General features: G+C 41.1%; 1 protein-coding gene and 1 pseudogene across 8 annotated transcripts in view; one reads left to right on the top strand and one right to left on the bottom strand.

Annotated features, from left to right (window-relative positions):
• Positions 1-12225, top strand: part of LOC143276269 (uncharacterized) — a 143041-nt gene extending 130816 nt beyond the window's left edge. For all 7 annotated transcript variants that reach the window (XM_076580762.1, XM_076580761.1, XM_076580766.1 and 4 more), the window contains 5 exons: positions 3160-3312; positions 5520-5630; positions 7691-7762; positions 8706-8811; positions 10145-12225. In XM_076580762.1, the coding sequence (XP_076436877.1) occupies positions 3160-3312; positions 5520-5630; positions 7691-7762; positions 8706-8811; positions 10145-10152 (450 nt within the window). In that variant the 3' untranslated portion in view covers positions 10153-12225. The remainder of the gene's footprint in view (positions 1-3159; positions 3313-5519; positions 5631-7690; positions 7763-8705; positions 8812-10144) is intronic.
• A 1289-nt stretch (positions 12226-13514) lies between these two features.
• LOC143275838 (uncharacterized) overlaps positions 13515-26100 on the bottom strand; it is a 40071-nt pseudogene continuing 27485 nt past the window's right edge. The window contains exons 7-16 of the transcript XR_013053471.1: positions 25310-25501; positions 24118-24312; positions 22470-22503; positions 22170-22438; positions 21499-21653; positions 20148-20293; positions 19456-19581; positions 17960-18165; positions 17420-17714; positions 13515-15207 (exon numbers count right to left, since the gene is read on the bottom strand). The product of XR_013053471.1 is annotated as an uncharacterized LOC143275838 (transcript). The remainder of the gene's footprint in view (positions 15208-17419; positions 17715-17959; positions 18166-19455; positions 19582-20147; positions 20294-21498; positions 21654-22169; positions 22439-22469; positions 22504-24117; positions 24313-25309; positions 25502-26100) is intronic.

The raw sequence follows: 26100 nt of genomic DNA, 5'->3' as shown, positions 1-26100 counted from the left end.
CAAAAAAAGAAGACATTTTCTGACCTTGCAGCCATGCAGAAATGGAAAAACCAGTCTGTTCCAAAGTTTGTCATTGTAGTTGTTATCAGCTATGGTCCCTGTCACTGTTTTCATCCAGCTACATCAAGGATTTACCTGTGGAGGTTTAAGAACTAAAGCACTGTGAAAGAAATAGGATTTTTTGTCTTGAGGTGGTGTGGTAAGAAACAACATCTTTTCTGACACTTTTTTTTTCTTTCAAACAAGAGTTCTTCTTCTTCTTCTTCTTCTGCTTTCGTGGGCTGCAACTCTCACGTACACTCGCATGTACACGAGTGGGCTTTTACGTGCATGACCGTTTTTACCCCGCCATGTAGGCAGCCATGCTCCGTTTTCGGGGGTAAACAAGAGTTCAGTAAACAAGGAGAAAGAAACAGAAACTGTCTCATCAAATTCTGGGACTTTTTTGTTTCATTATGTTCTCAGACTGCTGCCTGGGGAAAAAAAAAAAAAAAAAAGATCACTCAAGGTGAAATTCCATAGACCAGAAAAACTTATGCGAAAATTTGCATGCAAACTTTGCACAGAAAGAGAAAAATTGCAACAACCATTTTGTCATTGCTTGAATTCATAGTCCCAAATTTTGCACAAAATCAGATAAACTTAACAGTGAACCCCCCCCCCCCCCCTTTTTTTTTCCTCTTATGAGGGAGTGAAACATTTGACTTTGCATGTGAATTTCACCAAACTTTGGACAAGTTCTTTGTCAGCTGAGACAGTGTTTGATGAGATCCCCCTCTACCAGGTCATTACTTCAGCACAGTGGACCTTTGTCACCGTCCTTTGTCAGCCGCATGTATTTGATGAAGAGATGTGAATCAGTAGCAAGCTCCTGGATCAGGTTGTTACCAAGCACCCAGCTTCAGAACATTGTTCACCTAGACGTGGTGCTTCCTGTTTTGTTTCACAGTTCTTCTCCCACTGCTAAACTTACACTGCTTTTCAGCTTAGCTTATTTTCAACACAGATTGCTTGCTTTGATTGTACTGGTGCCTTGATTTCAGTCAGAACTGGTGGATAAATTCCATGCTTGTGGATGGGACAGCTGCCCCCCCTCCTTTACATGCAGATTTCACCCACATGCTTTCGCATGCAACTTTCACCCACATTCTTTCATATGCAAATTTCGCATCACTTTTTCAGTTCTATGAAATTTCATCTTTTCAATAGAAATATTTGTATAATGATCCTTAAAATGTCATGATCAGTTTCATCATTGTGAGGAGGGATGGTTTGCAGAAAGTGGATGGTCAGATTAAACCAGTCAGTGATGAATTTATCACTAAGACAGTGTAAATCAGATTTTTGACGACTTGACAGCATGGAAAGAACTAAAACAAAAAAAAGTAATTCATCTCTGTAATCAGAAAAGATCATTATGTTCTGTATATGAGGACTGAATTTTAAAAATTGTCTGGAAAATTCCATGTCTGAAATCATCCTTACAATGACTGATGGAGCTGGATGAATCATATGAAACTGAACCCTGTCAAGTCAAACCAGTCACAAAATGTGTGTGGTGTTAGTACTGTTTGATGCAGCAGCTGACCCATTGACATACAGTTGTTATTTTTCTGTTGGATTATTTCCAAATCATCAGTTGAGTGTGATATGTCGAAGTCATATTGTCATGAATATATTATAATGCACTTTTATGTATGAGCACTGGTTTCAGAAACGTGGTAATGGAATTCATCAAGAGATAAGTGACATAAGAGGAATGCAATACAATACAGTACCTATCCACTGTACATCTCCTCTACATTGCCTCGTTCAAAGTAGAGAATATCCACATGGTCTCCGCCCTGCCTTTTCCACTCCCATCCCACTTGTGTCATTGTTTGTAAAGCATCACTGAACAGTCATTGTTTGTAAAGCATCTCTGAACAGTCATTGTTTTTAAAGCATCTCTGAACAGTCATTGTTTGTAAAGCATCTCTGAACAGTCATTGTTTTTAAAGCATCTCTGAACAGTCATTGTTTGTAAAGCATCACTGAACAGTCATTGTTTGTAAAGCATCACTGAACAGTCATTGTTTGTAAAGCATCTCTGAACAGTCATTGTTTTTAAAGCATCTCTGAACAGTCATTGTTTGTAAAGCATCTCTGAACAGTCAGAGGAGGAAGGTGGCAGAATGGTTAAGACGCTCAGCTGCCAATACAGAGAGTCCGTGAGGGTGTGGGTTCGAATCCCGCTCTCGCCCTTTCTCCTAAGTTTGACTGGAAAATCAAACTGAGCGTCTAGTCTTTCGGATGAGACGATAAACCGAGGTCCCGTGTGCAGCACGCACTTGGCGCACTGAAAAAGAACCCATGGCAACGAGAGTGTTGTCCTCTGGCGAAATTACGTAAAATGAAATCCCCTTTCATAGGTACACAAATATGTAAGCATGCACTCAAGGCCTGACTAAGCGCGTTGGGTTATGCTGCTGGTCAGGCATCTGCTCAACAGATGTGGTGTAGCGTGTATGGATTTGTCCGAACGCAGTGACGCCTCCTTGAGAAAGTGAAACTGAAACTGAAACTGAACAGTCATTGTTTTTAAAGCATCTCTGAACAGTCATTGTTTTTAAAGCATCTCTGAACAGTCATTGTTTTTAAAGCATCTCTGAACAGTCATTGTTTGTAAAGCATCTCTGAACAGTCATTGTTTGTAAAGCATCTCTGAACAGTCATTGTTTGTAAAGCATCACTGAACAGTCATTGTTTGTAAAGCATCTCTGAACAGTCATTGTTTTTAAAGCATCACTGAACAGTCATTGTTTGTAAAGCATCTCTGAACAGTCATTGTTTGTAAAGCATCACTGAACAGTCATTGTTTGTAAAGCATCTCTGAACAGTCATTTTTCTGCACATGCTTCCCCCTGCCACACCCTGCACCTTTTTGCTGAAAATAGAGAATACTGTCACAGTTATGTATCCATATGTAGGAATGTGAAAAGGGTTTTAACGAGACAGATTTTGATGCCAGTGCAATGTTTGGGTTCAGGACTGAATGAGTCAAACACACACACACACACACACACACACACACACACACACACACACTGCATGCAGACTTCAGTGATCATCATTAGTATTGCTATGATGCTGACGACAGTGCCGCTGTGTGTGCTGCAGGCCACAGAGCCCCTGCTGTCTGACGACAAGGAGAACCAGCGAGTGTCACGGCGCGCGGCAGCCGTGCTGGCCAAGGAGAGTGCCAGGGACGACATCAACGTCAAACGTGACCAGCTGAGGGAACGACTGGTGGAGGAACAGAACTACCTCAGGGTGAGGAGGAGGGGAGAGAGGCATCAACAGACAGTGTCAAAGTGTTGGCGTTTTCACTTGTATTAGGAACAGACTTGGAGATGGAACTGAAGATTCTTTTTTGTTTGTTTTGTTGTTGTTGTTGTTGTTTTTAGCTAACCCATCATCTTCATTACAGTGGCATTACTCCCATGCTGCTCATTCTGAGTCACCCACACATGGTCATGCCGGGGCTTGTCTGTCGTAGTTCTCATGTCCGCAGTCCAAAGGGAACTATTGATGTCAGGTTGCCAAGAAGCCACACACCAGAAGAGACCCTGCACTGCTGCTAAGTCACTTCTGTGGTATTTGGTCATGCCTGTTCTGATTTTAGGCACTTAGCACACCACCTGCTGAGCTCCCTACTGACAACAGTAAGTGCTTAGTCATGGAGCCAGACTGAGTGAGCGTCCTACCCCAGAGTGAAGACCGCCACCATGTCCTTCTAACAACAGTCCCCCTTGAATCTGCTGACACTGAAGACATGGACAGGAATCTCCCCAACCATGGAGGTGAAGTGGGATTGAAACCGGTCATCATGAGAGCAGGGCATCAGGGACCACAGAATCTGAGATGATGTTTTTTTCAATGTTGATGATGCCTGAGGATGATGAGGGGGATCCTGATAGGAGTATTCAGAACTTGATGGGCATGGTGGCTAAGTGATCAGAGCATTTTGACGCACGGTGGCTAAGTGATCAGAGCATTTTGACGCACGGTGGCTAAGTGATCAGAGCATTTTGACACACGGTGGCTAAGTGATCAGAGCATTTTGACGCACGGTGGCTAAGTGATCAGAGCATTTTGACGCACGGTGGCTAAGTGATCAGAGTATTTTGACGCATGGTGGCTAAGTGATCTGAACATTTTGACGCACGGTGGCTAAGTGATCAGAGCATTTTGACGCATGGTGGCTAAGTGATAAGAACATTTTGATGCACGGTGGCTAAGTGATCAGAGCATTTTGACGCATGGTGGCTAAGTGATCAGAGCATTTTGACGCATGGTGGCTAAGTGATCAGAGCATTTTGACTCATGGTGGCTAAGTGATCAGAGCATTTTGACTCATGGTGGCTAAGTGATCAGAGCATTTTGACGCACGGTGGCTAAGTGATCAGAGCTTTTTTTCAGCCAGTGTAAAGCAAGGCATGGAACTGAAAAGAATCCTTTGAAAGTAAGCATTTTGATTTAAAACTAGGGAGAAGAAAGGGGCAAAACAGTGTAAATAACTCCACAGAGTGCTCAGCATTTCTCAAGGTCCTCCACGAGGGAGGCTGGCTGGACATGGGCCCAAGAGAAGAGGACAGCCCAGAACATGAGTCCATTGAAGGAGTGCTGTCCTGGTCCTGTGCTCCTCAGGGAGTTCAAGGGAATAAAAGGAGTGCTGTCCTGGTCCTGTGCTCCTCAGGGAGTTCAAGGGAATAAAAGGAGTGCTGTCCTGGTCCTGTGCTCCTCAGGGAGTTCAAGGGAATAAAAGGAGTGCTGTCCTGGTCCTGTGCTCCTCAAGGAGTTCCAGGGAATTAAAGGAGTGCTGTCCTGGTCCTGTGCTCCTCAGGGAGTTCAAGGGAATAAAAGGAGTGCTGTCCTGGTCCTGTGCTCCTCAAGGAGTTCAAGGGAATTAAAGGAGTGCTGTCCTGGTCCTGTGCTCCTCAAGGAGTTCCAGGGAATTAAAGGAGTGCTGTCCTGGTCCTGTGCTCCTCAAGGAGTTCAAGGGAATAAAAGGAGTGCTGTCCTGGTCCTGTGCTCCTCAAGGAGTTCAAGGGAATAAAAGGAGTGCTGTCCTGGTCCTGTGCTCCTCAAGGAGTTCAAGGGAATTAAATGAGTGCTGTCCTGGTCCTGTGCTCCTCAAGGAGTTCAAGGGAATAAAAGGAGTGCTGTCCTGGTCCTGTGCTCCTCAAGGAGTTCAAGGGAATAAAAGGAGTGCTGTCCTGGTCCTGTGCTCCTCAAGGAGTTCCAGGCAATAACTGTCAAATTCAAGGGGGTGTGTTGTTTGATTGCAGCCAAAGCAGGCAACAGCCTTTTCATCCTTGATTATATTTCATTTTTCTGGTGTTAGGCTAAGTTAGGAAGTACCTTTATTTTTTCTTTCTGCTTTTGTTGGTTGAGTCAGGAGATACCTTTTCTATTTGTTTGATTTATTTATTTCTCTTTGTATAGTTGTTACTGATGATTATTCTTGCTGGTTCCAGTTTCAGCTTCAGCAGCAGATGATGCGTCACAATGAAATGATGGAGTCAGCCCGCAAAAAATCTGATGAGACCATCGACCATCTGAAACTGAAACTCAACTCTCTGCAAGAGGTAAGGCATACACAGAGCAGTCTTTTCTTTAAGTTTCTTCTTTTTTTTTGTGGGCTGCAACTCCCACATTCACTCGTATGTACACGAGTGGGCTTTTACATGTATGACTGTTTTTACCCCACCATGTAAGCATGTATGTGTGTTTCAGTTTTCCTTAAAATTTTTTAAATTTTTTTATATCCAGTTGAAATTCCTGCATGCTTCTATTTTCCTGTTAGGAAAGTGTTCTTTGCTGGCTGCAAAACAAAGGATTCATCCTGTTGTATGTGTTTTGTTTATTTATCTCTGTTTTCTGTTTCTTTGTTTTTAAAAACATTTTCATCACAATATGTATATGTGTTTGAATGTATGTTCAAATGTATGTGTGTATGCATTGTGCTTGTGTGTTTGTGTGTGTGTGTGTGTGTAGTTTGCTGGTCACACTTTAGTGTGTATATGTGACATGGATGTAATGTGTTATGTATGAAAACCATGTGTTTTGTAAAGCACTTGTAGCAGATTTCTGGATAGCGTGCTAAATAAATATCCATTATTGTTATTTTTGTTGTTGTTGATATTATCATTATAAAATTGTTATTATTATTATTGTAATACTGTTAACCCTTCCATAATTTAAGTATTTGTCCCTTATTGTAATACTTTATTATATGTCCATCTAACAAATATGAAGAAATACTGCTTTATTCCATGGTTAGTTTTCAGTAGTTGGAGGTATACAGGTACACATGAATCATGGACATGGCAAAATGACGACATCACTCACTTCATGTTCATGTTGCTTAAAGGATTCAGAAACACGGACATAACTTTTAACTGCACTTTGGATGTTTAAGTAATGAAAACAATGATATAACTTTTGATTTGCACACTGTATTTTCTCTTTTAAAGATCCAAAACATTTTCTTTGTAATTGATTGCATGTTGCTTTTTTTTTTTTTTTTTTTTTTTAAGATTCAAAGCATAAACATATGATTTGAATGCACTTTTTATTTCTTTTCTTTAAAGATTCCATGCATTTACACCAAACTTGATTGCACCTTGCATTTTTAAGGAATTAAGATGTGGACTTAGCATTGCTGCCTTGGGCACATCTGGAAAAGCCTTCTTATGTTTATTTTTTTCTTTTCTCTTTAAAAAAATAAGTGCAGAGTGGTGAAAAATGATGTTGGGTTTGTCTTTCTAAACATCTCTTTTATATCTAATGAAATATAACTGTTTAGAATACAAAATATAAACATTGTAAGACCTTGTCTTGTTTGTGTTATTTCCAAAAAGAAAAACAAATGTGCATACCAAACAATACTTTGTTGTTTTAAGTTGTACTTTCCAGGAATGCTGCAGAGATCATGTTACAGATATTTCACAGCTTTAATTCCATTTACCCTCATGGAATGCTGTCTTTCAGTTGTCATGATACAATCTGTGACATTATTTTCAAATGTATATAAATCTATTGAAACATCTCTTTGGACACCCAAGTAATTGACTTCCTTTGAAGATGGTGGCAGAGGTGAAGACGCCCATCTGCCAATACAGAGTCCGTGAGCGTCTTGGTTTGAATCCTGTCTCAGCCTTTCTCTTAAGGTTGACTGGAAAATCAAACTGAACAAATAGTTGTTCAGATGAGATTATAAACCAAGGTCCTGTGTGCAGCACGCACTTGGCACGCTGAAAAAGAACTTAAAACGAGGAGAGTGTTCTCCTCTGGCAAAATTATGTAGAAGAAATACACTGGGATAAGTACACAAATATACATGCATGCACTCAAGGCCTGACCTAGCGTGCTGGGTTATGCTACTGGTGAGGCATCTTCCTGGCAGATGTAGTGTTGCATGTATGGTTTTTCCCGAATGCAGTGATGCCTCCTTGAGAAACTGAAACTGTTACTTTCTTGATCTGAATTCAGTGTTTTATGTGCGATTTGGAATTTGCAGAGCACCACTGTTTTGTTGCTGTTCTTTAAGGTATTGGTGGTGCTTGGCTTTTGATTCACATGCACCCCCACCCAACCCCACTGGCCAAAGCTTCCAGTTGATGATAATAACTGTTCCTTGTTTCAGGTCCTGTTCAATTCTGATGTGCGGGCAGTGCAAGACATTGCAAGGTCAAGGTCACAGTCTCCTGTCGTATATGTAAGTAGGGTTACGTCGGTTCTCATATTGAATTTTTGTTTTGTTTTAGTTGAATAAACAACAGAAAAGATTGCTGTTTCATTTTTCCCCATTGGAAAAACTAACGGAAAAGGGGGGATGAGTTTGACACTGGCCTTTGTGTAAGGATTCGTAGTTTCAGGCTGAATAAAGGAGTATAAAATGTGTTATGATTATTGGATTTATTGTATGATTTATGGTATTGACGGGTGCCGTGGTTGAATGGTTAGAGCACTGGATTTGCACCGGAGTTTACCGAGTTCGATCTATGGTTTCGGTGTACGTGGTGAGTTAAGGGTGGAGATTTTTCCTATCTCCCAGCTCAGTGTATGTGGCAGACCTGCTAGAGCCTGAACCCCCTTCATGTACATGCGCATGCAGATCAAATACGCTTGTTAAAAATGCTATAATCATGTCAGCATTTGGTGGGTAACGTAGGCAAGAACATACCCAGCATGCACACCCCCAAAAACGGAGAACATAGCAGGGTAAAAACAGTCATGTGAGTAAAGATTTACATGCCTGTGTGAGTGTGTGTGTGTGTGAGTGTGTGTGTGTGTGTGCACATGCCTGAAATCTGACTGAATGACTCATGAAATGAATGATGAGCACCCCGTGGCAGTTCTCAGTCGGCTCTACCCAAGTACACAGCCTCTTGTGCAAGTGACTGCATGTTTGTGAAGGGCTTAGAGCTTGGTCTCTGACCAAGGATAGGTGTTTTATAAGTATTCATATCATCATCATCATGTTTTCATGTTCTGTACATGCAAACTGATGTCAGTGCAAAGATTCTTTTGTTTATTTATTTATTTATTTTTACTTTAGATTGATGTGCAAGCTTTCTTTTCTCTCTTTTGATCATTATTGAGTGCAGCGGCAATCACAGAAACAAAGAAGTAAAAGACTAAAACGTTCTTTATTTCAGGGTCGTAAAAGATCTCCAAGTCCAGGCAAGAGTTATCTGTCTCAAAGAAGGTCAAGGTCACGTTCGTTTGAAAGGATGGGAAGCCCTATGATTCCGGAGAGAGACTGTAAGTGATTGTGTGGATTCTCCAGTATTCTGTTCTTTTCTTTTCTTTTTTCTTCTCCATTGTCTGTGAGTCAGGAACCAGAACTTGGAACCTGAGGCCGTTTACCTCCCTTTACTGTTTCTGGCAACAATATTTCTGGTCAAGAATAGATTAGTAAATTATCCCAGGAAAGACTGATCCAGTAAATCCCTTGAGTTGTCGGTGCCATATTCTCAGTCCCTCTCTCTCTGTTTTTTTTTTCTCTTTTTTTTTCTTTTTTGTGTGTGTGTGTGTGTGTCTTGCAGTAAAGGTTTTATTTTCTCTTGAAACATCATTTCACCATCACAATACCATTTCACCATCACAGTACCATTTCACCAACACAGTAGTTCCACTTTACACACCAGCTGACTGGAGCAGAAAGGCGCTGCACAACACACCAAGCAGTTGTAGTGGGCTGTGATAATATCTTGCAAGAGTGCTTCCTTTTCAGGACACAAAAAGGAGGAAAATGGAAAGAAAGACAGTGAGTAAGAAAACTTCAGTCGATAGGAAATTCCTGAAAAAAGAAAAGAAAAAAACCAACAACACATTCACAACAGAGTGAAAATGTTCCTGTGTCAAACAGAAACAAGAGACAGAATATGATCTCTTACAGGAATGTTCTTTGTGTTAAGGAGGAAGGTGGCAGAATGGTTAAGATGCTTAGATGCCGAAAAACAGAGTCTGTGAGGGTGTGGGTTCGAATCTCGCTCTTGCCCTTTCTCCCAAGTTTGACTGGAAAATCAACCTGAGTGTCTAGTCTTTTGGATGACATGATAAACCGAGGTCCCGTGTGCAGCATGCACTGAAAAAGAACCCATGACAACAGAAAGTGACATTGAAACAGAAAACTGTTAACAGCTGCTAAGAAGATGTAATACAAATTTTATGTTTGAAATGTGTGTGTGATTACCATTGTTTTCATTTGTATTTTCATTGTGGATTATTTACTTGCTTTATTTGCTTGTTTTAATGGTTAACAAGTGTGTTTTGCTTGCAGTAGTTATTCTCTCCTTATACAGTTTGAGTGAAGCATTAATATTTCTGCTTTGAAAACAGAGTCATTTTGTAATGATAAAATTCATTATTTTCATCATCATTTCGTTTGTTTAAGCAATTTATGTCATTCAATGAATTAAAGGTTTGATGAGTTGTGTAACCCACCCACCCCCACCCAGGTTTGATTTATATTGAGCTTTTGTTATTAAATTTTTTATGTGATTTCTCACAGACAATCAAAATGATTGTTCTGAGGCATGGTTTTGTTATATTTCTAATACCCATTGATATGTGCATCAATATTTGTTCACAGACATTTGAAATGACTCCAGTACCACTGGAGATCCGTCAAAGAGATTTCAACGGCAACAGTATTTGGTGATGGGACAATGCCGACTGTTTATCAGAACAGTGCCCATCCTGATGTTCACAACTCCCATGTTCAAGTCACCAGAGAGGGAACAGTTTGATAAAAAGCATGAATGTGTGGTTCTGCTGTTAAGAAGTTTTACAATATCGGGTATATCCGTCCAGTCTGTATGATAATTATTTATACAATGTAGTTAACGTCAAATATTTAACACAACTAAATATAACATTGCTGTAAGAAATTGATAGTTCTCAGAGCTCTCAGGGCCAAGATGTTGTGCCTTAAGTAACTGCGATAAGAAATTAATGTTTCTCAGTGCTCTCAGGGCAGAGTAATTGATTTCTGACATACTTAATTTCTTAATACTTTCTGACACATCTGTGGACAAGAATGTGACAACAGACAGTACCAAAGTGTTTGCATTTTCAGTTGAATCGTGAACAGACTTGGAGATGGAACTAAGGAATTATGGCTGCGGTATTTTCTTTGCAATCATAAGGAGGCAGCCATGTGCACATTGGAAAACTGGCATTGTCATTACGTGCTTTTTCTCCACCCACCATTTTCTCTGTCATCATGTTAATCTTGACAGCAGTGTCTGATAATGATGATATTAGTAGTCTTCATGTGTTTTATGGTAGACATAGAGATGGGAAAGCAAATTATCATTTTGTGTTTAAAAGATAGACACAGAGACTGAATGGTTGGTCCTCAGATTAATGTGAAAGAAGGACTAGTATTTGGGGATTCAGAATTATTGCTACTCAAGACATTAATATTTTTCTGAAAAAAAAAGGAAAAAAGATGAAAGCATATAGCATTTAGATACATGCATAAAAGTGTACAAACATATGCCTCCAAGTATCTGAATTATTGTCATAGATGATGGAACGGAAAGGAGTTCAATTAAACCATTGGAAAAACGATACGTTTACAGATACTTCAGACATGTTTCATGACAGAACAGGCAGGGGCATTCCTGTTCAGGAAACTTCTTGTTGTGTTTGCCAAGTGAACTTAGTTGTTCTTTCTTCAAGGGTTGGTGGATCCAGAAAGGGTGAGTGTAGGGAAAAGGGGGTTTGAGGAGAAATGGATTTTCTTCCACACTTTTCATCATTTCCCTTGAGCCCCCAATTTTGTAACGACATGCAGTGAAATGACAACTTGACTGTGATATTATTTTCAACTTTAAATACATACATATAATTCCGGTTCATTCCAAAGAGAATGTTAATATATTTATTTTGTATATGTTTGTACACTTTTGCTAGCCATGATAGAGTAAGAGGTTTCATTACGTTTTGATGTGATATTATTTTGCAGCCTCTGTTCTGAAAATGTTTTGGGTGTTTATGGCTGATGTTGATGTTTGACAGTTTCTCTTTTTTTTAGAGGCAGGGGTGGGGGTGAGTGGGAGATGTAACAGGTGATGTTTAAGTTTATATATATATATATATATATATATATATATATATATATATATATGTATATATATGTCTTGTTTAACAGATTATTGATCCTGCATTTAGACAGCAGTGGTTATTTCCTTAACATTCTGATGTAAAATGAATTTTTTACAGTTTTTTCAGTGGGATCCTAGCCTTATTTGAAAATTTCTGTCCTATTTATTACTTAAGCATCTGTGTTAATATGTACAAATGTATGTATTAGTGTCAGTTCTACATTGTTAACAGAAATTGAATAGTACTTCATATAACTGTTGCAATAATCTCACTCTTCCGTCCATATTATAAGATTAAAATTCTTTAACAAAGTTATACATCAAAGCCTTTTTCAGAAAAAGGTTAATCGCATATATTTTTAATGTCTAATTTTGTATATTGAATATTGTAATTATTTCAGTACTGTAGCTTGATAGGTTTTTTGTTGATCCCACTCCCCCCTTATTTTCCCCAGTCCCCATTACTGACTGCTATTTATTGAATGAGAAGAGTCTGGAGTGACTGGTGGATTAAATGTTTGATTAGACTGTAGAATAAAACAGTGAGTGGAATGATATCGCACATGTGTTCATTTATTCTGAGTGTGTGGTATGTGAGTGTGTATTCATTTGTGCATGAAGATATCTTTTGCAACAAAACACACACTCTCTCTCTCTCTCTCTCTCTCTCTCTCTCTCTCTCTCTCTCTCAACTAAGAGTATGAACATCAAATAAAAAATCAAAAGATGTATAAACATATTATTGCTGGCCGTGTCTTTGTGGCCCTCTGAATGGCACTGTCTCTTGCAGCACACACTGTAAGATTTTTTCATATACAGGATCTGAAAGGATTTTCCACTGATGAAGCCATATCAGAACCAGACATATCCACATGATAATTATTAAACATTTTATCATACATAGACAAAGGATTTACCCATTCAATGGATTGTCACTGAACTTAACAGCATGATCATGATAGATTTTACATAGGATCATGAATTTGGGAATTGCCATCAACATGGTCTTAAAAAAAAACTTTCACATTCACAGGATCATAAATGAATTTCACACCCACAGGATAACAGTAATATTTCCACTAACAGGATCACAACAGACTGGGGTTTTTTTATCCATAGGAGAAATGTTCTTCATATCAACAGAATCACAGGTGATTTTTACACTGGTATGATCAAAAAGGAAATTTCTACATAATCACAGGATTTTTCCATTCTCAAGATACGGTATTTTCCAGTCCACTTCATCTGATAATTTCCCATAAACATGATCATAATTATAAGGATTTTCATTCCATCAGGTGTTTGTTTTTGCCCATTGGAACACAAGATTTTTTTCCATCCTCAAAGTCATATAAAAAATATAAAAAAATGTTAAGGTTCCATGCAAAGAATCACAACTACATCATAAGAATTTCCTACAAACAGGATCACAAAGAATTTCCTACAAACAGGATCACAAAGGATTTCCCATTTACATTGGCCATCAACAGGCTCAGAAAGGGTTTCTCATCGACAGAGAAAACTAGCAACTACATATTTCTGATACTACTAATGTACAGGATTATCCAGATATTGGTTCCAGAATGTTGGTACCTATGTTATTACTTCTGTGTATTTGGCGCACATAGGATATCTATCTATCTATCTATCTATATATATATATATATATATATGTATATATATAGTGTGTGTGTGTGTGCAACTGCTACAGGTTAGAACAAGCAAAAATTATCAAAAAAAGAAAAAAACTAACAAAAACCAAACAAGCATACGTTCAGCAGTATCTCCTCCTCCATTATCAATGTCTTCGGCCCAGCAGAACATGAAATCCTAAAAGAGAAACATGTCTTTTTTTCCCCCTTTTTTTGTTTTTGTTTTTTGTTTTCTTTTGTGATGATTATCAAATATATTCTTATTCAGAATGTTCTTCATATCAACAGAATCACAGGTGATTTTTACACTGGTATGATCAAAAAGGAAATTTCTACATAATCACAGGATTTTTCCCATTGATGTGACCACAGAAAAAAATTATCCTGTTCAGAGTGGGGGCATTGAGCTCACAGAATCTGTGTCAGTTTAACGTCGTTGAGCTTTTAATCTCCTCATGAGATCTTTGTGAGGTATCTTAACAAAACATATGAAACATGACCCAAAAAGTAGGTCCTGCAACTGGTAGAATTTCTGCCTCCAGTCATTATGCTGTTGGATTCATCACAGACAAATAATGCTTGGAAAACAATGCCATGCAAACCAGGTCATTGTGGTGGGAGTGAGCATCAGGTGATAAGGTGATGAGTCGGAGAGACATAATGCAATTATCAAAAATAAGACAACAAAAAAGAAAGAAAAGGTAACATTCTTTTGATTTCCTTCTTGAAAAAAAACAACAAACACTTAACAAAATCCTAGACTGTTCTATTTAAATTTATAATGACCAAGAACAAAACTGGGTTATGTTTCCTTGTCATTACACAAAAAGCATTGATTATTTGTTCGGAGGCTATGTAACTAAATTAGTTTGGGGACCATGGACCCAACTTATTTTGAGGACCATAGAACCAGGTTAGTTTTGGAACTATCAACCCAAGTTAATCCAGAAACTATGGACCAGTTAGAGTGGGGACGATGGAATCTGATCAATGTTCAGACTATCTAATGACTATGGATCAAAGTTAAAATTGTGACAATAGAATTTGGTTGATCTGGGGACAATGGATCAAAGTAGTATTGTGACCATGGAATCTAGTTAATCTTGAGGACTATGGGTCAAAGTTAGTATAGTGACTGTGGAATCAGTTGATCTGGAGGACTAAGGGTCAAAGTTAGTATAGTGACTGTGGAATCAGTTGATCTTGAGGACTGAGGAGTCCAACTTAATAAGGGGACCATGGAATGTGGAGGACTATGGATCCAGGATAATTTTTGAGAACTGCAGAATGATGGTATTTCTGGGGACTACGAAACTATGAAATTTTCAGGACTATAAAACCAAGTTACTGTGGGGAGTATGGAACCACATCTCTTTGGGGAGTATGGGCCCACGTCACTTTGGGGAATATGGGCCCATTGGGGAGTATTGGTCCTCCACGTCACTTTGAGGAATATGGGCCCACAGCACTTTGATGAATATGGGCCCATGGCAGTTTGGGGAATATGGGCCCATGGCAGTTTGGGGAATATGGGCCCATGGCACTTTGGAGAGTATGGGCCCATGGCACTTTGGGGAATATGGGCTCACAGTACTTTGGGGAGTATTGGCCCATGGCACTCTGGGGAGTATGCAGGATCACAGTGGGGCCAAAGGTGTGGGCTCCCGGTACTGGCCAAGGGGAGTGTACTCCACATCGGTGTATCCAAAAAACGCCGGCCCCACAAACTTCAGCGCCCTTGGAGTGGCCATGGGGGGCGGGGCAGGGAAGATGACCACCATCACCCGCTGACCGTATCGCAACTCCTCCGTCTGGATGGGTTCCGCTGAGGTGGCGTCCATGATGGAGATAACGTCCGGCACCATGGCCAGGATCTTGAGTTCTTTCCCCTTCTGTAAGCATCACAAGAAATGAGGTGAGTTTTCTGTTGTTGTTGGGTTTGGGTTTTTTTTTCAAGTTAAAATATTTAAACAACTGGCAAATCAAACAGGAGGAAGCACATACAACAACTTGGCAGAGGGGGCATGGGGTGAGGGAATTATTCTACATCCTGTAGTGCAGTAACACTGCTGGTGACAATTTCAAGTGTAGTGAACTGCACCCTGTTCAAAAAGAAGAAAAAAAAAGCCCAGTAGATAATTCATTTTCTTGCTCTTGATCATATGATTTGCTGTGTCTCCCTTTCTCTCTTTCTCACGAACTCACACCCAAGGAGTAGAAAATGTAAAGTATTCTTGCTTGATCTTCGTCAAAGACTTACTGACTGTAATTGACAAAACTGGCATGAACATGTTCAGAATAGTGACAGATTTTGCTACCATAGAACATTTAAATCATCATGGAATTGTGAAAAATTATCTTCAATGTGATACTGATAGATAATTTAAATGTTATTTGACAAAGTTTAGATTTGGAATAACAGATATGGCAATTCATCGTCATCGATATGATGAAATTTCTACCAACACCTTGACATGTCCATTATGTAAAACTGAAAAAGATGATGAAATGCATATTTTATTGTGTTGTCCTGCTACAGGTGATCTCAGCTCAGATTACATTCCTAGAAAATTTTATGTAAACCCATGTCTATTTCATGATATACTGCTGATAACAAACCAAAATAACAATATAATGAAGAAGTTATCCATATATTTCTATAAAGCCTTTAAGAGGTGCACTGATGCTGTTAAAGAACAAGATATTTGTTTCTAAATGCTTTGGTTATGACACTGACTGCAGGGCCTAAAGAAGTTGTCAACTCATTTTTGTTTGTACCTCCTTTCGTCTGTTGCTGGTTCTAAATGCCGTCTTTGCATTTGGACACCCTTCAGAAGGGGCTGCAGCCTGAACTGAATAAAACTTTCGTTTGTTCGATCGCTCACTAACACAAATACAGTTATGCAAACAGACAGATATACAGACTCAGACACACAGACACAGAGTTTTTTCTTCCTGAATATACAAATCAATTTTTGTTGACGGGTTCCAGGCAAAAGCATATAAATCGTCAGGAAGCTGCTGATCAAAACATAAAAATCTAATACTTGTTGAAGTCCACGAATTGTATCTTAGCAGAAACTCCCCAGTCCCAATGACACATAGTTTTCTTCATCCACTTTTCCTTTAAAAGCCTCTAAGCTGATCTCCACCACTGTCTTTGTTTTGGCGCTCTGGTGGCACTCCTATCAGCCAAGGGCACACTGCTGAAAGAGAGGAGCACCATCAACAACAGCACCATCCACTGTCCGAACAAATGCCCTTAACCTGATCCCTTAGAGAGCCATAATAAACAACCTTGACCTCCATCCCTGCCCACAAGAGGTCACGAAAGCCAGCAGCCAGACCACCACAGGGAAAGCTCCCAGGATGGATGTCATCCCTGTTGATATATTTAAATCAGCAGGACCACTGACCCCTGATAACTTCCACAGCAGCACCCTTTGCAGCATCTAGAAGAGAGACGATATGCCTCGGGAGTTAAAAGACACCACCATTATTTCCCTGTTCAAAAGCAAGGACAGCAAATTATGATGTGGCAACTACCGTGGCATTTGCCCCCTGTCTATCACAAGGAAGATCTTGATGTGCATCATCCTCAACTGCCTGATCTCTGCCATCTCAGAGGAAAACCTGCCAGAGACTTAGTGTGGCTTCCGTCCAGGCTGCAGCACTGTTGACATGATTTGTGCAGTTCATCAGGTGCAAGAAAATGCAAAGAACAGAAATTAGTCCTGTATGCAGTATTCACTGACCTGACCAAGGCATTTTATACTGTCAAAAGACAAGAACTCTGAACAATACTCAAGAAACAAAGCTGTCCAATAAAATTTGTTAACCTGATCCATCTGTTCTAAGATAACATGACAGGGCTGGTTCTCTCTGGCAGAGAGGTGTTCGATATGTTCCAAATCTCTAAAGGCGTGAAACAGGGTTGTGTCCTGGCACCAGTGCTCTTCAATCTCTTCTTCACCAGTGTCATTAGCCATGCTGTAAGCGACATCAAAGATGGCGTGTACGTCTTTCCACAACTGTTAAAAAAATTTAAAAAAAAAAAACCGCCAAAAAAACCCCCCTACATCTCAATATTGAGTGGAACCTTACCTCATCCACCTGTCTGACCACCAAATTCTCGTTCTGAAAATCCAGCACCAGGTGCAGCATCTCCCCGCCTTCATCAGCCTGGTCCTCTGCTGTCCGAGCTGGGTCATAGGCCACCCCTTCGATGCTGACACGCCCAAGGTTAAATGCGCCGCTGGTTTTGCGGGTGACGTCGCAGATTTTGCCGACAGCCAGGGCCCTGACATCTTCCACTGCCATGAGGGCCTGGATGGGGTCCTGTTTGTTCTGTCTGGCTCGTAAGATGCTGTCCCCGATGGTCCACACACGGGAATAGGACCTGAAAGGTTCACGCAGTAAACACATTTTAACAGCTTTTTACTTTACAAGTACGGTTCTTTTTTAACAACATTCCTAAGGTTTTAAAACAATTATGGATGGTCAGTTTTTAATTCCTGTTTTTCATAGTTATGTTTGTTTGTAGCTGACTGCGATACTTTATCAAACAATTGTTTCAAGACAGAGACGGTTCAGAGAATTATATTCAGAAGAATGAAGAAGTCGTTCCATACTGTTCCCACACACCTGATCACAGTGCTCTTCATGACAACGCTGTTCTTTATCGCCGCCACTGCCAGACCGGCAGCTGACCCCATCTGCATGGACACGTTCCGGAAGTGGTCCTCCACCTGTCGAGCCGTTTCAGATCGCAGGATGACCGCCCTCCTCCCCTTGTCGTCCACCAGGGCTGTGGGGTAGGGCTTCTCCCCGTGGATGAAAGGAAGGTACATCTGCACCAACAGCCAGACCATAAAAATGTTTTTTAACTTTTTTTTTTTATCTATTCACATCTTTCGGTGGGTTTGATAGTCAGTAATGTTCGACTATGACCATCAGAACTGTAAAGGAGGTAATTGCTGTCCCGATTATCTGGGTTGGAAACTGATTATAGTGGACAGTGTCTTGCCCTAGTTACATCCCCATTATCTTGACCAAGAGGGTTTAGGACAGTCGGCGTTGGGATGGTTTCCAAAGGCCAAGTAGCCCACAAGGCCGCAGCACAAAAGCCAGTGCAGTTTTGCTTCCTAGTTTGAGAGTCATACATCAGGGTTAAACATGAGGGGAAATGGTGCAGATTCACACAAGTGTCGTACAATACAGACATCGACAAAATCAAATCAAATTATGGTGCTTAAAGCCTCACCAACCACTAAGGCCATCTCAAGGTTATTGCCACATTAGCATCTACTTCAAATCGATGGTAAAAAAGTACAATAAAAACTATTCACTGTTTCAAGTTTTTCAATCAAAAAGTTGAAAAGACCTTCCAGAGTTTAAAACATTCTTCTTCTTCTTTGTTCGTGGGCTGCAACTCCCACGTTCACTCGTATGTACACACGTGGATTTTTATGTGTATGACTGTTTTTACCCCGCCATGTGAGAAGCCATACTGCGTTTTCGGGGGTAAAAACATTCAAAACTGATTATTAATGTTCACTTTTTTTCAAGAAGTCCATTTGTGCCCACGGAGGGACATCACGAAACAAAGTCTTCAGAGAATCCGCCGTGTAATGTCTGTGTCTAACGTCATGCATCTAAGATCCCAGTAGTCAATGAGCATCAACCAGTATGGACTGGACTTCATTTTACACAGGTATCTCTATGTACAAGAAATAGTCAAGCATATTGACAAACAATATCAAATGTAATACATCAGTCATAACAAATGGTATAACTATCCCAATTTACAATACAGCACAGTGCAGTAGATTTGTTATAATTCTGTGCATCAGAATATTTTAGGTTTAAAACGCAATGATTTTCCATAATAAGGGTACCATTTTCCTTTCCAGTAAATGTGTAATTAACATTTCCAGGGAATGTACACAATTATCCGACTTTATAGTTCTTTCTTAAGTCTATCACAAAGACTTTAAACAAGGTCTAATCTGAATAGTCTGCATTTATAAACAAAGGGTTTTGCTAAAAGAATGATGTAATCGAGCATTTCAGGTTTCAGTGTGACTGCCTCTCTCTTTCTGCCTCTGTCTGTCTGTCTGCCTCTCCCCTTCCCAGCCCACCTGCAGCATGGGGAAGGCCCTGCCCATGCCGTCACCATCAATCAGGGGCAGGTCCAGGATGGCCGACACCAGCATGGGTTCGATGCAGTTCAGTCCCCCCACCTCCGCACACATCAGGCCCACCACCTGCTTGCCACCAATGTCGCCCGCCACCGCATCTGTCGGATCGCAAGGCGCAGTCAGAATGTTTTGAAGACACATAGGAAATCACTCCTTCACACTGGTATTAACTTCGTATAATGGAACAAATATATGGAGGTGTGTGTGTGTGTGTGGGTGTGGGGAGTCTTTACCGTGTCTTGTTTTACCAGTCTTTCACTTCGACTCGGGGCAAGGAATGATCTGCTCAAGTCATGGTATCTCCTTTGCTGCTTCACTTCTTGAACGTACGCTGACCACACACACACACACACACACACACACACACACACACAAGCATACAGCGAAATTTGTGCACAAATGTTTCTTTTCACAATATGTTCATGTTTATGTTCAATTGTGTCTCATAAACCTTAACGTTTAAGACAATAAAATATTTTATTCTATTCCATTCACACACAAGCAGGCACAATACGGACACATAATGCACAATCACGGACACACTCGCACTCTCGCAGTGCAGTGCATAAACACACACACATGCTGACACACAAAGAGACACACCAAGCAGGCCTACCCACCATTTCTCTCACTCTTTTTCCCCGATCCAGAGAGGGATCTGACTGGCTGGTAGTCATCAATGTAGACCACGCCCTCTTTCTCTTTGATCTCCACTCCTTCCTTGTTCGTCAGGTCGCCGTCAGCATAGCCACCGATGCTGTACAGATCCTGCACGCACCTGAAACAGCAGCACATCCCGGCATATAATGCTCAATACATTAGTTTCCCACATGAATGAATAAATGAATGAATGATATGGATACTTATATAGCACCTATCCTCGGTCGGAGACCAAGCACTAAGTGTTTTACAAACTCAGGGTCATTTGCACAGCAGGCTGCCTACCTGGGTAAAGCCGACTGAAGGCTGTCATTGGGCACTCATCATTCGTTTCCTGTGTCATTCAATTAGATTTCAGGCACGCATGGAGACGTAACATTTTATGTGCATGACTGTTCTGTTTGTTTACCCGGAGACGTAGGCAGCTATACCCCATTTTCAGGGGTGTGCTGGGTATGTTCTTGTTTCCATAACCCACTGAATATGACATAGATTACAGGATCTTTAACGTGTGTATTTCATCTTCTGTGTGCATAAAAACACGAAGGGGGTTCAGGCACAAGCAGGTCTGCACATATGTTGACTTGGGAGATCAGAAAAATCTCCACTCTTTACTCAGCCCAGGGAATTACGACACTTCAGCACCTCTTCCCTATTGCCTGTCCCAGTACTTTTTAAAACCAAAAGCATTTCTTCACCTTAACTGAAAGTGTTTCTGCACAACAATCAATCAAATCGGAGTATAGTTTCCTAAATGGTGGGTTAAAAAAAAAGGAAGAAAAAAAGTCATATGCGAACAAAACTCTCTCATCGAAAAGAGCAATCATGGAAGTTCAACTCTCAAAAGCAGAAGATTTAGACAGTGTATTTACACCATTAATTGATCACAGAATCTTCTCCCATTATTTCAGAACAATACATTCCTTCTTAGTTCAGGAAATATATTGGAAACAAATAATAAATGCTAATTTTCACATTCCTTCATAGTTCAAGAAATACATTGGAAACAAACAATAAATGATCTTTTTTTAAATTTTTTTTTACTCTTCTGACTGGTCCTTTCAGAAATCTTTCCTCGTTCTATACCAGACTTTCCTCTCATTTTACATTCAAAAAGGTTATCTTTTTATTTTCTTTTTTTTTCTTTTGTGTGTGTGTGTGTGTGTGTGTGTGTGTGTGTGTGTGTGTGTGTGTGTGTGTGTGTGTGTGTGTGTGTGTGTGTGTGTGTGTGTGTGTCTGTGTGTGTGCCCCCAAAGACATCGAACACTGAAGAAGAAGTGTCCCCAAAGACAAAATACCTCACTGCCCCCCGACACAAAATACCTCATTGCGTTTGGCGTTTCGCGTCCAGATGACAGCTGTTCGTACAACACGAGGGGGGCACCCAGGTAGGCCACGGAGACCATCACGTCCTTCATGTCCGACTTGGCCAGCAGTCTCTCCGGAGCGATGATGCGAATCTTCTCTCCGTTATCCACCTTGATTGAAGGAGAAGGTGACAGAAACCTTTTTTCTCTTCATCATATTGTCACTAATCTAAAAAACAAAACAAAACAAAAACAAAAACAAAAAAAACTCCAAACAAATGAAATGATCATTTCTTGTCCAAAAGAAATTGCCACCTGCACATGAACTGGGTCAAAAAAAGCATGCACCACACACACACAAGTATGATCAAACACTAATGTATAATTTCGGATTTTAAAAATCCTTGTCTTTTCCCCCACAGCCATAGAGCACTTTCTCTTACTGATCAGTTCAAAACAGCTGTACTGAGTTTACATGCGTTCTTTTACATTTACTGCCTGCTTCTTTTGCAATTGCTGTCAAATGCATTTTCTGTTACACATATCCAGATCACCACAACAATCTGTTCACTTATCCTCTTGCCAAACATAGCCAGTCTTCAACATTTTGCCGCATTCCCCTGCTAAGAGCAATAACATAACTTCCTTGGTAAAGACAATATCTCATGAAACAAAACGTCAACTTACCGCCTCGCGCGCACGCGCTCTCCCGACGTGGGTGCTGCCCCCGCCCCCTGCCCCGAGCAGCCCCGCCCCCACTGTGATACACTCCACATCCCAGGCATTGACGATCCACTCCCCTGTCCGCGGGTCCACGTGGGGCCGTGAAGGGGTCAGGCCTGCCCACGTCACACCGGTGTTCGAGTCCGACTGGGAGTCATCCAGCACGTCTCCAGTGACCGAGCGAAGCTGCTTCGTGACCTCAGTGGTGAGGTCCGTGTCGAGGATGGCAGCCCCTGGCGGTTCTGTCCAGGCGATGCCCTTCACTGGTGGACTCCAACAGTTTGCCCACAGCCTTGACCTGAGACACAGGGGGATGTGGGGAGCTGTGAAGTAAGGCTGGATGGTAATGTCAGTAAAGGTCGATGACGACCGATAGACATTACAGGAAGAATTCTAGCAATACTACTGCTGCTGTGCTGCTGTGAAAATTACTACTGTTGCCGCTGGTGCTTCAACCTCTACAATTATTACTACTGCTGCTGCTGCTCCTGCTATCAGTACTGCTATTGCTGCTGCTGCTACTGCTGCTACTACTACAGCTATTCATTATATCGGCTTTTTGTCATCTTTCCTCTTTTACTGCAGCAATGATAACGAACATCAATGGTGACAATGACAACCACCACCACTCCACCAGTATCGGCCGAAAGAAGCATCCAGGGGTTCAGAAAGGAAACAAACCATCTGACAGAATGACACTGTTTTCAGGTAAGAATGATGTCACAACAAAGAACACCTGCAAGCACCTTTCGATTTCTACTCTCCCCCCCCCCCTCGAAAACCCCCCCTCTCCTCCCCCCTCCCTCCGGAACCCTCAAGCTTTGTCTTAAGTGGCTGGACAGTCTACTGGCATCATCACTTCATTACTGTTCTGCTAGTTTCAGTTTCACTCACTGCTTAATGCTGTAAAGGATGTTTCAAAGTTATGAACTGAAAACAAAAATCGCAAGTTGTCCAAAACCTTGCATCGTGCAGAATACGCAAACAAATCTATCATTATTCTATTCATAAATCAAGTCGTTCAACGTTCAAAATCAAAACACTTTGCCATTTAGTTTATAAGGCAATCAATTCCACAAGACAGAAAAATTGCACCCTTTGGAAGAATCAACTGTCCACCCCTTTTATTTTATTATTTTCTTGTGGCTATATTACAAATTCAGTGTTGGCGGTCTCGTTGCCTTGCTGTCGCAATACAGCAGTCTAGCAAACACCCCACGGTATAAGGAAACTTTGTGGAACACCAATTCAAGGACTCAAAAGACAGGCACAGGAACAGACAGGCAAGACAGAAAAATAAAGTAACAGCCAGAAACCAAATAACTCTGAACTGTTTTAATTCGTGATGCCATCGACCTGTACACAAAATGAGTTAAGCCCAAAAATGATCACGGAAAAAAACATGAAGACGTTGCATCAATGCACACAATACACATTTATCAAATACACGGACTCAGTGTTGCTGAGCCAGCAACTGATTACACAGTCTTCAGGCGTGTAAATGTACATGGCTAAATTTCTTGGACAGAGTGTATCTTTGCTGCCTGGAAACAAGGAGAACGGTAAAAATGAGAAAATTTCCAATGCAGAAAAACAAGGAGGCATTGGTGTGTATGTGTGTGTGTGTGGGGGGGGGGGGGGTGAGGGGGGTGAGGGGGGGGGGGGGATGGGGTGGGGTAGGGTGGGGAGGGGTATATTATTTTATCAGAGAGAAATCTTCACCCCCTAAACCCCTTACACCCCCACCTCCTTCCTACATCCCACACCCTGGCATCTCTCTTGAAGACAGAGACACAGCAGCTAGCACATTACGGACAGAGTCTGACCATGCGAGATTAGTACACACCTACATGTTTTGTCCACCGGCTGACTGAATCACCAATAAAACATGTCAGCAGCTTCAGACACACACCTTGATGCGCGTGGCACAACCAGGCAGGTAGGTCAAGGCCACCTCCTCCATCTCCACAATCTCTAGAGTTGCAGGGTCTGCCCCTGCCTGCTGCGCCATCTGTCGGGCTTTGCGGCACGTGTCCTGCACGGCCTTGTCACGTGCAGCTTCCAGCAGGGGTTTCCGTACTGCACTGACTGCTTCGTCAATCTGCTCCTGGGAACAACAGTGGTAATGGTCATGAGGATGGTAATAATAATGATGCCAGAACATTGCTGATGATGACAAAAAAATGACTATGTGGGACATGTGGTAGGCCCATGGTATAGTATGGTATGTTGTGGTATGGTATATGGTATGTTTTAGTATGGTATGGTATTGTATGATATGGTAAAGCAACGTATAACTGATAAGTATGGTGTGGTTTGGAAGTAAGATAAATCGATATGGTATGGTATGGTATGGTATGGTATGGTATGGTATGCTATAACTGATATGTATGGTATAGCATGATAATGTAAAGTATAACTGATATGCATGGTATGGTATGGTAAAGTATAACTGATATGCATGGTATGGTAAGCCAAGGTAAAGTATAACTGATATGCATAGTATGGTATGGTAAAGGATAACTGATATGTATGGTATGGTATGGTAGAGTGCAACTGATATGTATGGTATGGAAGTAAGGTATATCTAAACTGATAATGATGGTATGCTATTGTATGGTATGTACTGTAGCGTAGTGTAGCGCATGACCATCTGTCTGGTGAGGCAATGGATTTGTGCCTGTTGACAAGTCGAGGTCTTGATCCCCTCTGTCACATGTGGTCTACAGAAAGCACGGTCCTCACAAAAAATCTCCCCACTTTATGTTCATGGTAGCAGGGATCATGTCTATTCTTATTTTGCATTCGTCTCGACTGAAGCTCGGGAATAGATGTCCAACAGCATGAAATTCAGCCTGGAGTTTGCTGTGTAGAAAGTGCATGGCTTGCACACTCGGCACAGAAAAGAATAAAAAATACATCCACTTTTCTATTTAAAAAAAAAATTCCTCTCACGGTTTCCTTCTGTTCATACTTTCTTTCTTTCTCCCTCCCTTGTTTCCAGAACTTCCTTTCTTTCCATCTTTTTCTTCCTGCCAATCTTTCTTTTTTCGTTCTTTAGCACTTCCTTTTTGTCTCTGTGTTAATGCATCACACACACTCACCTGGGTGGCTCCCGGCGGTAAGTTACGCTTGGCCTGCTGCATGCGGGTCTCCATGACGCCAGTGTCCATGAACTTCTCCAGGGAAACAACGCTGTCAATGTTGCCGCTGACCTGACTCAGGGCTGCCCCGATGGCGTTGGCCACGCCGTAGTGGTCTGGGAGCAGGATCTCACTCACCCCCGGCATCTTCGTCTGAAGGGACCGGAGAAATAAAGGAATGAATAAACAAATAAATGAACATCTTCTTCTTTGTTCGTGAGCTGCAACTCCAACATTCACCTTGTATGTACATGAGTGGGCTTTTGTATGGCCGTTTTTTTATCCCGTCATGTCAGCAGCTATACTCCGTTTTCGGGGGTGTGCATGTTGGGTATTTTCCTGTTTCCATAATCTACCTAACGCTGACATGGATAACAGGATGTTTAACATGTGTATTTAATCTTCTGCTTGCATATACACACGAAGGGGGTTCAGACACAAGCAGATCTGCACATATGTTGGAAGATCGGAAAAATTTCCATCATTTACCCTCCAGGCGCCGTTACCGAGATTCGGACCCTCAGATTGAAAGTCCAGCACTTTTAACCACCTGGCTATTGTGTCCGTCTAAATGAATATATACACACATATATATATATATATATATATATATATATATATATATATATATAGATAGATAGAGAGAGAGAGAGAGAGACGCTTTGACGCTTTGATATTTTATTGTCATTACCTGCATAGGTCTATTGACAAGGGGGTGATAGGGTTAATTCTTATGTCACCACAAGTACCAT

The sequence above is a fragment of the Babylonia areolata genome, chromosome 31, assembly GCF_041734735.1.
Source record: "Babylonia areolata isolate BAREFJ2019XMU chromosome 31, ASM4173473v1, whole genome shotgun sequence".
Classification (NCBI taxonomy): Eukaryota; Metazoa; Mollusca; class Gastropoda; order Neogastropoda; family Buccinidae; genus Babylonia; species Babylonia areolata.
This window is presented reverse-complemented; position numbering and strand designations above follow the sequence as displayed.